The sequence below is a fragment of the Diceros bicornis genome, chromosome 4 (assembly GCF_020826845.1).
Source record: "Diceros bicornis minor isolate mBicDic1 chromosome 4, mDicBic1.mat.cur, whole genome shotgun sequence".
Lineage (NCBI taxonomy): Eukaryota > Metazoa > Chordata > Mammalia > Perissodactyla > Rhinocerotidae > Diceros > Diceros bicornis.
In genome coordinates, this window is record NC_080743.1 from 1,632,446 (window position 1) to 1,648,418 (window position 15,973).

Below are 15,973 nucleotides of genomic sequence, written 5' to 3' on the forward strand. Positions count from 1 at the left end.
TTTTGAATATAAATCTAAAGAAGAAACAATTTTCTTCTACTTCCTTTAACTAAAAGAATGCATTGTCTTCAAAAAAAATTATATGTGTCTAATGCTTTTAGGTCTCAAATCACTTTTATGTTGTATTGTTTGGGGTGCTGGCAGAGCAGCACCCCGTAGCCATTGAAGAAGACCTTAGAAACTGTCTGTTCATGCTTTCGACAGGCATGTATTGCAATATTAACCACCTAATACATGCCAAGCACTGTCTTAGGTGAGAAGACAGCAGTGAGCTAGACAGACAAGGAGCCCCATGGAGTTTATATTCTAGGATAGGGAAGTAGAAAGCTGTAGTGTGAAGACCAGACAGACAACACTGGGTTTGCAGGCTTATTATATCGGTTACTAACTGGGTGACCTTTGGCAAATTATTTAACGTCTCAGAGTCGTTTTTCCCACATCTAGAATGCAGAGATGATAATTCTTACCTGATAGAGTAGTTTTTAGCATGAAAGGAAAAAATTTATTGAAAGATTTAGCATAGTTTCTGCAACTTAGCAGGTCCCCAATAAATTATGAACAAAACTTCATCACCATTCAGGCATGCGCAGCTCCTGATCGCTCCAGGATTTGCTTTGTTGCAGAGCTTTATTCTGTTGAGCTTACTGCCTTTTCCTATAAAAATAATGCTAATAAAAAGAAGTCAAGGAAAGCTGAATGACTCATTTGTGAGTGTTTAGGCAAACAAAGTGGGAAGAAGTTGAATGCGGGATTACTGGAAATGTCAGCTAAAATGAGGTTTGGGCACGATGCAGTAGAGGGTTTGTCTGACTGACAGATTGCGAGTTGGCTGGAACATCTGTAATAGTCAGTGTAGTCTGCAGATATTAGTTGGTTTTCCTGACGACTCTGTAAAATAGATGGGTGACTTCAACTGCTGGTGTTTCTCTCATCACTCTTATCTCTCTGAATTATAATCAGTTATATATATATGTATGTTTGTCTCTAATGATAGATTTTAAGACCCTTGAAAACAAATTCCATAGAGTTCCCTTTGTATCACAAGCCTGACATGAATTTGGATTCAATCAATATTGGTTAATTGACTAAATGGGATTATAGTAGTGTCAGAACAAAACATTGGACAGAAAAATAGAGCTGCTGGTTTCAAAAATTCAGAATAATACATGTATGACTTAGCCCCTTGGTGGGATCCTGATAAGGGAACCAATTTTTTGAAGAGTCTATTAAGTATATAAATAGGTTTTGTGTGTGTGTGTGTGTGGTAAAATATACATAACAAAGTTACCATTTTAACCATTTTTAAGTGTGGAGTTCAGTGGCATTAGTACATTCACATCATTGTGCAACCGTGACCACCATCCATCCCCAGAACTTTTTCATCTTCTCCAGTTGAAGCTCTAGAAAGGGTTTTAATTCCATACCTGACTAGCACACAGTTTTAAAGCCACCTCAGTGGCCTATATGCCATGGGGACAAACACTGATCCAGTGATGTTATTTCTCTGCACTTGCAAAGTTGTCCCGGGGACTCCTACCTATGGGTGACTCTCCGGGGGAGAATGGAGCCAGTCCCCTTCTGCAGTAGTTCCCACTGGAGGACTGTGTGCCTGCTTCCATCATGCCATCCTGGGGGAACCATTGCTTCCTTTCTCAAGTCTCAATTTTCCTCAAGATAGACAAAGTTAAAGAAGAAAAGAATAGCTTCGCCACCAATTTAAGACTAACGTAAAACCTCAATACAACTAAATCATGGAAACAAAATGAAGGGTTTTTTCCTCCATAACCTTGTTTGGACTCATATGTCCCAGGCATTTTTAGGTAATACCCATTTTTAAGGTAACAACCCCGTTTTACAAATAAGAACTCTGCGATTCATGGAGGTTCAGTGATTGGTCCAAGAAACCAGTGGTGTTAAGTGCCTCAGCTAGGATTCAAACTAACTTCCGACCCTTATCCCTCGCTCTTTCTGCTCTGCGACAAGAACATGCTGATGGGAGACGCACCATTCGCAGCACAGTTAATCTGAGTGTTTCATCAGTTGTGATGAAGCCTATTTTACCAAGGAGGATCCCTCTTGTCATTAATTGTCTGCATGTCTAAGTGGTTGAATATATAATTAATGACTATGAAGGTTATTTTTTTCTCTGAAGGTTGAACAGGTCAGACAAGTTTTGAACCTGCAAGTCTTTTTGTATTAATACAACACTAAAGCCTTTCTCAGCATCATTTTTTTTTTCAGACCTCAGGGGCTTAGATATAACCCTTTCTTCATGTCACGTTACCATCGCTGGTCTGCTGGGGCCGTGTCTGGTTTTCTTTGCTCCCTTTTATTCTTATTCCTTTCTATCCACTATGATGAACTATTCTAATGTGCTCAATATTTTTCTTTGTATATGCACTTCCAAAATATGTATTGTGGTTTTTGTGCAGTAATCTTAATTTTCATAAATGGTATTATGTAAATGGTATTGACTCCATTCTGTTTTTCCTCCTTTTCATTCAGCACTGTATTAAAAATCTTTTTATGTTACTACTTCCAGTTAATTGCTTCTAACTGCTGATAGTACCCTGTGATGTCCATCCAACACATTTCATCCATCTTCTCTCCCAGTGGTGGACACCCAGATTACCTCCAGCTCCGTGCTATTTCAAATAACATTGTAATACACATCTGTCAGTTGTCTCCTTGAGACTATAAGAATTTGTTAGGATGTACATACCCGAGTGTGGAATTGCTGGTTTATAGAGGATGTGTATGCTTATTTGATGAGGTGGTGCCAGACTGCTCTCCAGAATGGCTGCACCATTCAGCACTCCCAACTGCAGTGGATGAGGATTCTAATATTCTCATATCTCTGAGAAGGCTCAATGGTCCAGATTTCAGATGGTTGCCAGTTCAGTAGTTTAAACTGATATCTCATTTTACTCATATTTCCATCTTTACTAATGAATTTGAGCGTTTCTTCACATGTCTGTGAGCCTTTTGACTTGTGTATCTTTTGACCAGATTTCTGTTGGGGTTGCTGTCTTTTTCTGCTTGATTTGTAGAAGTTCTCTGTATATTAATTCCCTGTTGGTTTTAGATACTGCAAATATCTTTTCCTGTTATGTTTTCTATTTATAAATTTAAGTTCAGAAAGAATCTTCTAGTTTGTCAACGGTTTAGGGGGTATTTAAAAAAATCTTAAACAAATGTTGTACCTTCTCAAATGCTTTTCTCCATCTATTAACATAATCTTTCAGCTTTTGTGCATTAGTTTATTAATGGGGTGATTTTCCTTGGAGAAATTTCTGTTATTTAATGATTCTTGCATTCCTGGGATACACCCTTCTTCATAATGTATTCTTAGATTGCATCATATGAAATTGCTATTTCTTAGGTCAAAAAATGGTCAAATACTGGCTATTTCATAAATGTCAAATTGAATGTTTTTAACACACTGTTGATTAAATTTATCTCTTTTAAAAAATATTTTTACATTTATGATAATAAGTTAAATAAGAATATAATTTTCTTTTCTTGATTTGTCTCTATCTATTTTTGGAATCAGAATCAGGAGTATGCCAGCCCGAAACAATGAGATGGATAGCTTTTTATTTTTTTTTATTTTTATTTTTTTACATTTCCCATGTTCTGGAACAACTTATTTAGGATAAAAATTCATGAAAGTTTGAGATTTGATTGAATTCAAATGTCAAGATATCTAGGACTGTGTTGTTTTTTTTTTGAAAGGAATATCCTTGACTATCATTTCATTTTTTTTATTAGAAGTGTGTTGCAGTTTTACATTTGTTCTGCACTAAATGTGGTATTTTAAATTTTGAGAAATTTATCTTTGTCATCTAGATTTTAAAATGTGCCTGCATTTAGTTCATATGATATACTGTCCATAATAATCTTATTTTAAAAATCTGTCTGTAGTTATTTCCCCTTTCTAGTTCTGGGATTGATTTGTATCGTCTGTTTTTTGCCTTGATCAGTTTTTGTGGTGTCTGTCTTATTAATGTTTTCAAAGAACTAGGTTTTAATTTCATTGATCTTTATTGTAGTGTTTTTGTTCTGTGTGTGGTTTAGTTTTGACTGGTGGTGATTGTTCTCTTTTCATTAACAGATGCCCTTATCTTTCCTATTTTCTCTCTTCTTGTTTCTTTGCACTTACTAGGTAACTCTTTTTCTAATTTATTGGTTATAATGCTTAAATTATTATTTTTTAACTTATTTTCTGAACAAATTATTCAAAATTATAAATAGCCCTCTAAGTTCTGCTTTAGCTGTGTGTCTCAAGTTTGACATCTAGAATTATAATTTTTATTCAATTGTCAATACTGTATTTCTTAATTTCCTTTATTAATTCTCTTTTAAATCTTGGGCTTTTAACTAACATTAATTTATTTCTAAACACAAGGGAATTTTAAAGTTATTTTTTGTTGTTAATTCATAGTTTTTCATAGTCTTATTACACTGTATTCAAAGACACAGCGTTAATGACATTGGCTCTTTGAGAGTTACTGAAGTTTCTTTTATGGCCCAAATCACAGTCTGTTTACGTAATGGTTCTGTGTACTTTCTGTCTGTCAGATGTGGAGTTCTCTTATCTCTAATACTTTGAGCTTATTATGTTGCTAAAGTCTTTAGTATCTTTATTTTTTTTATTTTTTTATAATTTTATTTATTTTTTCCCCCAAAGCCCCATTAGATAGTTGTATCTCATAGTTGCACATCCTTCTAGTTGCTGTATGTGGGATGCGGCCTCAGCATGGCCGGAGAAGCGGTACGTCGGTGCGTGCCAGGGATCCGAAACCGGGCCGCCAGCAGCGAAGCACGCGCACTTAACTGCTAAGCCACCGGGTCGACCCTTCAGTATCTTTTTTAAAAATCTTTTTCTGCTTTATTCTGAGAGGGATGTGTTAACATTTTTGTCTTTTTTTTTTTTTCTTAGCTGTGGTATCATTTCTTAGCCATCTTACCCTGTAATCCAATAAACAAAGCAGATGAAACCATGATTGCTCTGGTTGAGTCTGGGAGAAGAATTCTTAAACCCTGTGTCCTCTCAAGGCCCCATCCCTGGGTGACCCCAGGCCCCTCTGCAGAGTCCCTGAATTGGGATATTATTTCTGTAAACAATGTATCAATTAACCTTTTAACCGTATACTTATTTCTTATCACACACCCACTAACCCAGAGAACTTTAAATTCACAGCCAAATGGACCCTCCCATCCTCTTCCTCACCCACCTGCATATCTGCTTGTCCACTTGCCAGTGCCCCTACTGGACTCTTCCTCGCATAACCAAATTCTGTGCCTTGCTCAAAGCCTGCTCAAATTCTGCTTCTTCCAAGCAGTCCCTTCTAGCCATATCAGTATTTAGGACCGTGAAACCAATGCTTGCTAGCACAATTCATTTAGTGTTTATTCACTGACCTGATTTGCTAATAAATTACTGTTTATTCGGTGACCAGCACTTGTGGTCAGAACTTCTGTTTAAGTGATTGTAGTTGTTTGATATTTTCTGTCATAATGTTTGCCTGCCCTGTTGTGCTGTGTAAGTATCTTGAGGGAAATGCATGTCTGTAGGTCTCTATTCATTAAAGTACCTGCTTAGTGTCTTGTTCTTGCTGTTGAACAACAAAAATACTTTGAGTTTATTTACTTCAATGTTAATATGACTTAATTTTTTTCCTATGTAGAGGACAGTTTTGTTACATTGCAAGTTCTTTATTTTACTATATTTTGCTAAATGTGTCCTTTATTATTAATAATAAGCTTGATGAGTGAAAGTTCTTTAAGTTTCTCTTCAAACTCCTTGTAAAACAGATTTATTCTGTTTCTAAAATAAGCAGCCATTTATGGTTAATTCTTTTAATGTAAATTTATGCATAAAGTAGTTTTTACAAGTTTAAATTTAGCTGCTCTCCTATAAGCCTGTGTTTGTTGAGTCTGGTAAAGCCATACAATGCACTAAGCTGTCTTCCTCCCCCTCCCACTTAAGATTAGTTATTTGAGTTAAGCTTTCAGTCTGCAAGGTTCCCTCTAAGGACAGCGAGCCTGAGTCAAGCAGCAGATTGAGCGTGGAGAGTGCCAGGACGGTCACGAGGGGCTGACTTGTCACTCTGCTGCTAGGACGATTGTGTCACCCCGCAGCTGTCGTCACATGCCTTTGGGCCCTGGCAGCACGCCAGGCCTGAGCTGGTGCCGTGGGGGTTCAAGACGTGTTTAAAGCAGTGTTGTTTTCCACATCCACCCGCCACTGTGGTTTTGTTGCACAGAATCAATATAAGTGAAGCATTGTCAGCCAAATCCTGAAATCGGTAATTTAGACCATAAAGTGGAGGTAGCAAGGTGAGACAGGAGATCAAATAAAAGAATTATAGAACATTTATAAGCCATGGGCCATTAAGTCCTTTAACGTGTATTTTATTTCATTTTCCCAACATCTGTGAAGTAAGTATTATGCCCATTTTGCAGATGAAGAAGTGGAATTCCACAGAGATAAAATAATGTATTAATTATTGGACATTGAGTAAGTGGCAGATTTGTGTATGGAATTCAGATCTGAGAGCCAAACCAACATCCTCAATTCTCCTTGTTTTTAGTCACATAACACCCAATATTATTTTGTACCTTTGTATACATTAAAGAAATGTAATTATTTAGAATTAATTATTGATTTTCTTTCCTACTGGACTGCACGTCCGTGAGAACAGGATCCATGTTGGTTTTGTTCAACGTGATATCTCCAGGACTAAACACTTGGCTTGTGCTCATTAAATGCTCCCTGTCCCACACCCGCTCTGGTTTTTGGAGGGGGGCAGTGAGGCCGGGGTTTCCACTACATTGTGTTGACTGTCTTAGGTAAGAACGTGATGCATGGCCAGTCTAGGCCAGTGTGACCCTGGACAATTGGAGAAGGCTTGCTGGGGGAGCCAACCTTCTTAGATGGAAATACAGTAATTTCTGATTGTAACCTGTGCATAAGGCTGTTAGGGACCTCAAGTACTTCGTTCTCAAAAAGGGACTGTTCATTGTAGAGGAATCACAGTAAGGATGGGGAAATGCTGATGTCTCTGTAATATAGATTCTGCTGTTCTATTTAAAATTTTTTTCCTTTTTTTTTTTTAATAGAAAAAATCAGACAAAGATATGCAGACCTGCCTGGAGAATTGCACATTATTGAACTTGAAAAGGATAAGAATGGACTTGGACTCAGCCTTGCTGGTAATAGAGACAGGTCACGCCTGAGCATCTTTGTGGTGGGAATTAACCCAGAAGGACCTGCTGCCACGGACGGACGAATGCGTATTGGAGATGAACTCTTAGAGGTGAGAGGCGTACATTTTTAATTTCTCTTTTGGTGAGGTGAAAGGGTGCAGGGGAAAATGAGGTGAAGGGGAAGGATGTTACAAATTATATTTTCTTAAACTATTTAAAATCATTTTCCAAAGCAAGAACAAAAATCACATTGTTGCTTGCAAATGCTATTTGCTCCTTGAGTAAAAACTAGTCTCACAAAATAATTTAGGAGCCCTTAAGTAAAAGCTCATGGAAACATACTAAAAGAATAGGGCTTGTTTTTAATATAAATTCCAAAAGGTTCAAAACTAATTTGTGTGTTAATCTAAAATTGTTAGTGTTTATCAAAATTCTCTTTGGGTTTTGAATTAACCATAAGTATGACATTTTTTGTTGTTGTTGTATAGTTTTTTGGGAAGGTGTTAGAACCAGCAAAACTTTGTGAATTGGTTGTCAAGGATTGGTTAGTATCTGTGAAGTAGGTGATGTGGCCACATAGGTTACTTACTGAGGAACAGGCTAGAGATAAGAGAAGCTGAGGAGATGACTGATCCTCTGCTGATTCCTCTCTAGGTTTCATCAATAATCTGAAAAGGCTATTCTTATCTTCCTAAACTTCAAGTCAGAGTTTCTGTTCTGAGTTTATCTTAGTTTGATTTTCGTTTTCTTGTTCACTCACTCATTCATTCCGCTAACATTTTTTGAGTGTCTCTTAGGACTGGATGCAGAACAGACATGAATACATCCAGACCCTTCATTCTGATAGCTCACAGTCTAGAGGAAGAAAACAGACATGAAGAGATTGTTGTACTACAAAATGAAAAATATTATAATAATCATAACAGCTATTATGTACTCGATATCAAACACAGCAGCCTCTCTCACAGGTGAGGTCCCAGAGTACATAGGAGTCAACGTCAGGCATTTGACTTTTCGGCTGTGTGTTAACCAGTGTGCTCTAAGGCCTCTTGGATAAAATGCTCCAACACTGGAGGTTTGGGGGAGCTGAGTCGCGGAGGCCCCCGAGTATCAGACTGCTCCCTTAAAGTGAGAGCTCACTGATGTTGCATTTTACGATTTCCTCTTCAGACTTGGACTCAGATTAGAATTCACAATCCTCCATAGTCTGACCTAATAATACCCACAGCCAAAGCTTGTCAGACACAATGCAAGACCATTAGTGCCCACCTCTCCTCCAAGCCCTGGCAGCTTCTCCCCATCTAGAACCTGTTTCCACAAAGAAGTCACTTTTGGAATTACTTTTCTTGTCTTGTTCTTTTGTGAAATGGCATCAAGAAAGGGACCCACATTGGGTATAGCGCTGACCAGCATAGTCGTTAAATAAATAAAAATCAAAGGTGACGGTATGTATTAACCAATGAAATTCATTACTTCAAGTTTATTTCCTTTGGTTGGTGTTTAGAAGCTTCTTCAGAGATGAGACTGAGGTGGTGGTGGTGGTGATAACGATGAAAGTAAAACTAATTTACTGAGTTATTACCAGCGCTGTGCCTATGCACTCACACATTTGTATTCAATGTTCTTAGGAGCCCTGTATAGTAAGTAGTGTTGTTATCCTCATTTTTTGGATAAGAAAACTGTGTGAGTAGCTTGCCTAATACTACAGAACTAAGTTACTAGGTCGCAATAAGAACCCAGGCTTGCCTGACCCCTAGATCCATGCTCTAAGCACTGAAGTGTGCTGTGTTCCCTGTGGTACTTCAGCCAAACCCCGTTTGTGCAGATCCATGAGAATCCGGATTTATGATGCTCTGATCTTTAGGGAATCATGTATGTTAAGTCACTCTGTTGTGTACATGTACCTAGACACAGACTTCCTGTCTTGCGTGGTATATGGACACGTTCCAAAGGCTCTAATTGGGAGCGTGAAGATTCTAGTTCTGTTCTCTCAACCTAATTAAGACTCAAGGTGGGCCGGGGGGACCCCGAGGGCCGGGTGGAAAGAGGGAGGGGTCCGTACTTGGCGCCCCAGCCCGGCCACAGGGCCACCAGGCCACACGGCCACGCCAGTGCCCCCTGCCGCGAGCTGGAGCCCAAGCCAGGCAGGGCAGGGCAGGCAGAGCAGCTCGCCTAGCTCCCACCATGAGCACCGAGCTCAATGTGTCTGTGTACCCCTCCACTCCTGCCTGCTCTGCACCCTACCACAAGGGCATGGATTACCAGGACCGGGTCCACCGCAGTTACCTGGAACTGGTCACCTCCAGCCATGGCTCCGTGCAGGCCCTCTCCTGGAGGAAGCTCTACCTGAGCAGGGCCAAGCTGAAGGCCTCTAGCCAGACCCCTGCTCTCCTCCCGGGCTTCGCCATGGTGGCCATGGTGGAGATGTAGCTGAGGATGTAGTACCAGTACCCGTGGCCGCTGCTCATCGCCTTCAGCGCCTGCACCATGGTGCTGATGGCCGTGCACCTCTTCACCCTGCTCATCAGCACCTGTATCCTGCCCAACGTGGAGGCCGTGAGCAGCATCCACAACCTCAACTCCATCAGCGAGTCGCCGCACGAGCTCACGCACCCCTACGTCGAGCTGGCCTGAGGCTTCTCTATTGTGCTGGGCACCCTGCTCTTCCTGGCCTAGGTGGCGCTGCTCTGCTGGATCAAGTTCCTGCCGGTGGACGCGCGCCACCAGCCCGGCCACCCAGCAGGCCCCAGGCAGGCTGCCCTCGTGTCTACCATCGTCATGGTGCCCATGGGCCTCATCTTCGTGGTCTTCACCATCCGAGTTTGCACCACAAAACTGAGTGGCACAACCGTGAGGTCGAGGAGCTACACAAGCTCAAGGTGCAGCAGGACAGGCATGAGCACAACCTGCAGGTCGTGTGAGGTGCGGTCCTGAGGGCTAAGGCCACCTTGGCCGGGAGCCGAGCACAAATCACCTGCATTTTGGAGAATTTCAAAAATGCAAATTTCTAAAGAGGCTGCGTAGACTCTGCCAGATAGATCAAGACCAGAGTTTTACTTCTGTCTTAGCATTGTAAAACCTAGATCATTTTCTCTTAGAAAATGGAAATCTTTAATTACAAGGAAAAAAAATGACTCAAGGTGGAAGGCCTGTGGGACCCAGACTAGCAGGAGCATTGGTGTTTTATTTCTTTGTCTGACGTTTTATTGGATACGGGTGACAGATGAGCTGAGGCTGCAGAGGAATGAGTGTTGTACAGGCTGTAGGCAGAAGTCAACACTGTGTACGGGGCATGAGCACTGGGCTTGTAACTCCTACTTTAACTTCTCCCAGTTCTTTCAGTCATTAGCTGCATTTCAGAAGGGGCTTAACGCTGCCTGGCACAGAGCTGAGTGTTGGTTAAGTCACCTTCCTCCCTCGCAGACAGGAACGTTGGGTGTGTGTTTGCCAGGCTGAGGCGGAAGAGCCCCCTGGGGCAAGAAGGGATACTGACTTCTCGCCACAGGGGACCCTCCTGTTCCTGCCTTTGACTTTGGCCCTTTTGTGGCTATTCAGCAACTGGATCTTCATTCCAAGATGGGAAGAGCAAGAAGGTTAAACATGGCAGTGAGTTAATCTCCCTCCACGCCCCGCTGAGTCTCTTCTTTAAAAAAAAAAGGTAAATGAAAGTATGTTGGAACACATTCTAGCGTTGTAAATCCTTGGCTAGTTATTTATCTTCTCTGACCCTCGGTTACTTCCTTTGTCAACGGAAATTATTTATTCATTCAGCAAGCATCACACGTGCATCTGTCATGGAGGAGGAGTCTGTGAACAGGGTGCTGGTCTTACTGGGGTGGACGAGATCCGTGGTGCCTGCTCTCATAGACCGTACAGTCTAGTGATGTACAGCATCAACCTCAGACAGTGTTGTTATGAGAATCAGTGAGAAAGATATGTCAAGTTTTGCCACAGTATCTGGCACGTAGTAATGCCGTAATACATTTCAGCTGATATTGTTTGTAAAATAATATTTTCATGTGGATTTGTGTATTTCAGTTCTCTTTAGTTTGCCTATAGTAACGCATTTGTCTCTGAAAGCATGTCCCAGAGGGTGACCATCTTCTTCTTCCTCTGTAGCTCCGTGCAGCACCCTGAAAAGCTGAGAGAATGGGAAGATGTGCGTAGTGGCTTCCTAAGCGGTTATAACCCCTCTTCTTCTCATGTGACTTTGGCTCTAGGTCAGGGGTGACAGGGGAAAAAAAATGTGTGGGGAACATTTCCCCGTTACTTTTCATAGCAGAGGAGCTGAGGTTAGTTTTTGTAGCTGATGTGTGAGGAGTTTGTATGTAGCATAATGTCACATCCAGGGTGCTTTTGAACTGAGCATAGAAAATTGACTTAGTGATGAGAACCAGGAGAGCTAATGGCCAGCGTTACAGCCCCTGCCCCTGGGTATTGCGGGTGCTCGAGGGTAGCAGGACACTGCGTTACATGGGTGGCTTTTACTGTGGGCTTCGACGTGACACCCACTAGGTCTCTGGGCCAGAGCACGTCTCGTGCGTTTGCTCACTCACCCACAGGCCATTTAATTTTGTGGTTTCTCTCCTCAACCGAGGTAAAGTTATCGTGTCTTGATTATTTCTACAACTCTACTGTTTGCTCGTTATTTCTCATTATTGCTTTGTTGTTACTGTTATGTTATTACTTTGCTCACCGCCTCCTTTTATTAATAGTTGATCTGACTTCTTTTAGGCCCTAAGATGAGGCTAACTTACAGGAAGCAGTAAAGAGAATGTTCAGATGTACGTTGTGTCTTCTTTGAAGTCAGAAGTTCTGCTCTGTAGAGCCGTGTCCGTGACTGATTTCTGGCACGACCTTCCCAGCAGTGTTGTAGCCGTGGGACTGCACTGTTACCCTGAAAGAGCAGTCAGCAAGTTCTCTTGGTCGATGGCCCAGTTCACGTATAAAAGAAATCTTACATCAAGTCCCCGGAAGACAGCGTGATTAAATCTCAGCTCCTTCACCTGTTACTGCAGTGCTGGTGTGGGGGTGCTGAATTAATTTCAGAAGGTATTAGCATATAATTACCATGTAGACTGGAATGAGACTTGCACTTTCCCTAAGCAATTAGTCCCAGAAAATACACAGACCTGGTCATGGGCATGGTGCTGTCACATGAATATAGGATTTATTTATAATCTTCCCGGTGGTGCAAGTGTGGGAAGAGAGCTGATAGTGCTGTGTGGGGAGCTGGAGTGATCTGTCAGGTTACAGAAGCAGCCGGAAGGAACATTGTGGGTACAACATTGTGGGTGCACAAGAAGTGCACAGTTGATTGGGCTGCTTTTAAGAGCTGTGTCTTGTCTGGCTCCCACCTCCTTCCAGAGAGAAGAAGTCCATTCCCTTTGTAACGTTTACCTGCAGGATAACCCAGATTAAACTTGTTATTTTTGCACGCGTATAATATGTTTATTTAAGAACTAATAATAAATGGCGTGAATACTTCCCATGTTTGCCAGGGAATAAGATATAGAACTACAGGTAAACTCAGATCTTACTGTCTGGTGATAGTTATTTTATAAGAGAAAAAAACCAAACCCTAAAAGTTAAATGGCTGACCCAGATACACGTAGCTGCTTCATGCCAAAACTCCTGCCTGAGGGCCCTTTCCACTGCACTAGCCCCGACAGCTGATCCTTCACATTCTGCTTGTTGCCAGTGAATCATTGTTGAAATCTTTTGGACGACTTAGATGTGTTTTAGAAGCACAGTGCAGCAGTCAATAAATTACTAGCTTTTGTGCCTCCATAGATAAGATTCTTTCTGATTTGCAGTCGAAAGCTTCTGTCATCTCAGGTTGGCACGTTAGATGATTACCATACGAGGATGTAATTTTGTCAAGTGTACTTCTTAATGTGCTAAGTACGCCCTAGGAGGCCTCACAGAATAAAATGTCCCCTTGTAGGAACACTAGTTTGAGGAACAGAGAGAAGAGTAAGGATTTCAAAATTGCAATAAAATTACTTTTTCCTACAGTTTTATTACCAGCTATAGATTTATGGTAGCTTAAAATGTGAAAATAAATTGATCGATCAACTTTTTTATTATGGCAATGGTTTCAGGAGTGTCAAAACATATCAAATTTTACATTTTAAATATGTGATTTATTGTATGTCTATTATGTCTCAATAAGGCTGTTAAAAAATTGGTTGATCAAACCTGACAAATATAAATTCTGTAGGCAGGTCCTGAATATGACCTTCCCATATGCAAAGCTGAAGGCACCCCATTTTGTGCCTCTTACGCTAGTCTGCAGCCTAGCGTGCGGCTCTGAGAGTCAGCAGAATGAGGCGGTGCTGGCTGAGTGGGCAGCCTCACTCGAGACACGGTGGTGGCGCCTCTGCTGTGTGTGCAGCGTTTTCCTTCCTTCACAGTGCGGTCCCCTCGTCCTAGCAGCACTGTAACCGGTGGCTCTCTGAGTCTTGCTAGATCATCTTCCCTAGTAATCCATTGTGTTATATCCAATTTGACTTACAAAAAGACGTGCTGGTTAAGAGAACCTTGGGGGTGGGGGAACTGTATTGGGAATTGAGCCAACATTGAATACTTACTATTTGCAAGGCAGTGCTAAATTCCTCACGTGCATTCTCTCTCTCAACTTTCACAACAACCCTCTGAAAGCGATGCTGTTTTCATCCCCATTTCACATAAGGAAACGGAGGCATAAAGGGGCAGAATCAAGATACAGACACTGGCTTTTCTGACCGTAAAGGCTGTGTTCTGAAGGTATTTAGTTCTGGATTAACAATGATTCTAGAAGATAATAAGTGACTCTCATCATTTTGTAGTTTTGATAGATGTAGATTAATGCAGTTAATCCAGTACTAGTTTAAAATATCTGAGAGAGTTTCTCACAATGCAATACCATGTTACTCTTTTTGTTATCTTAAAATTTAAAGAGAAGAATGCAGTCAGTAAAATTATACCCATCTCTCAAGAAGCAAAGAAGAGAAATAATCTTCTTTTGAGGTTGATTTTGCCCAATTTGAGAGCTTCTCTGAATTTCATAGTTTAAGAGCTTTCCCCCTCAGTACCATTACAGAGTTGAGTTTTATTTTCAGGCTGCAGGAAATGTTGTGTAAACCCAGCTCGTTTTGGGGTTGCCTCCTTCTTTTCTGTGTTGCCTGCAGTGGAGTCTCTGGACTCTCTTTCTGCAGTTTTGTTTCTGTCTCTGGCCTGTTGTGGAAGAGTTTTGAATTATTTAGTCACACTTCCTGTCCTTATGCCACTGAAATATTTAGGCTAAAAATCTGTGTTCTTCCTGATCTCTTAGAGGGAGAACAGTCATTCCATTTTATTTTTGCTCTACAGAAGTTTTATGTGAGATCGCTACAGTGAGACACGTTATCTTAAAATCATGGAGAGAAAGTGCCACAAAAGCAGAAGGTAAACCAAGGAGACGATTGGAGAAACTTAGATTACGAGGAAGAAATATACAAATAGGGATAGGAAGGTGTGCTGGGGAAGAGACTTGTTGTTTGGGAAGAATAGCTGGTTTTCAGCAGAGCCTCTAGAGACTCGCCTGCAGTTTTCCTCCGTCTTACGGGATGTGTTGGGTGGGTTCTCCGGCCTCGTTCCCTCCTCTCTCCAGGTTCCCCCACTTCCTTTCCATCCTTCTCATGTGTCGTCGTGACCGAACTGGAATACAGTCTGGGAAGATATGCTCTTAGGTCACGGAGAAGGGTTTTCTTATATCACCCTCAACATATAATTTATTTTTGTGTTTTGCTTTATTTACACAAGAGAAATTTCTTAAGGTCACTATACAATCTTAAGGGACGAAGTCTGAAAGAAAAGTGTTAATGAATTCTTATTCCAAATTTGACTAACAATATCAAACAGCTGCTTAAACTCATCAAAAATGAGGTTGTGTATGTGTTTTAATTATAGTCTTTAAGTAGGCCTAAAATCAGTAATCTAATCTGAAAATCAGATGTTCTACCCAAAACACTAACTGTTAGCCTATTTCTCATTATTTTAAGTCAGGAAAAATTGTGCATTACATGTCAATCCCAAACCGACCCCCGCCCCCAATTTCCTAAAATATGGCTAAATACAGTACAAATAATTGTATATCGGTAGCACAGAATCATGTTAAGATGCAAAGTGTCTGATATTGCATCAGAATCACCAGGTAGTGTGACTGCTGACGCACAGTTGCTTTGCGTCAGTGACATGGTCTCTGGTGGCGCCCTGGCGTCCGCTGCACCTCCTCCTTGTGGACACTGGGTTTGCGGTTCAGGATGTCTCCCTGTGCTTCTGTGTTTGAACGCAGCTCGGGACTTTCCCTCACAGTGTTTTGTTTAGAATGTTTTACTTTGTATTGGGGATATGGATGTAAATGTTTCCTGTATAAACATTTACTGAAAAATATTGTATTGAGAGGATATGTAGACCTTATGAAGTATGAACATGTATTAAAAATCAAAAACTGTTCTCTCAGGGAAACCTCATCTGGGGATGGATTACCCATATCTGTTTTTTCTTCCTTTTAAAAAAGCTTTTATTATGGTTAATTTTTGACGTCTACCAAGTAAACAGAATAATGTACTGAAATCCTTTTGTGTGGCTGTCACACAGTCCAACAGTTACCCACACGCTGCCATTTGCACATCATCTGTCCCTCCATACACCTACCCTGCCTCGGTTATTGTTATTTCTATAGTCTTGTGTGTGGTAAAATGTACATAAAATGAGGTGCACAGATCTTACCTGTGCG

General features: G+C 41.0%; 1 protein-coding gene and 1 pseudogene across 8 annotated transcripts in view; both read left to right on the forward strand.

The window, feature by feature from the left end:
- Positions 1–15,973, forward strand: part of PATJ (PATJ crumbs cell polarity complex component) — a 307,655-nt gene that overhangs the window by 164,148 nt on the left and 127,534 nt on the right. For all 8 annotated transcript variants that reach the window (XM_058538171.1, XM_058538173.1, XM_058538175.1 and 5 more), the window contains one exon: positions 7,126–7,322. In XM_058538171.1, coding sequence (XP_058394154.1) covers positions 7,126–7,322 — 197 coding nt within the window. The remainder of the gene's footprint in view (positions 1–7,125; positions 7,323–15,973) is intronic.
- Positions 7,684–12,486, forward strand: LOC131404017 (protein orai-2-like; annotated as a pseudogene).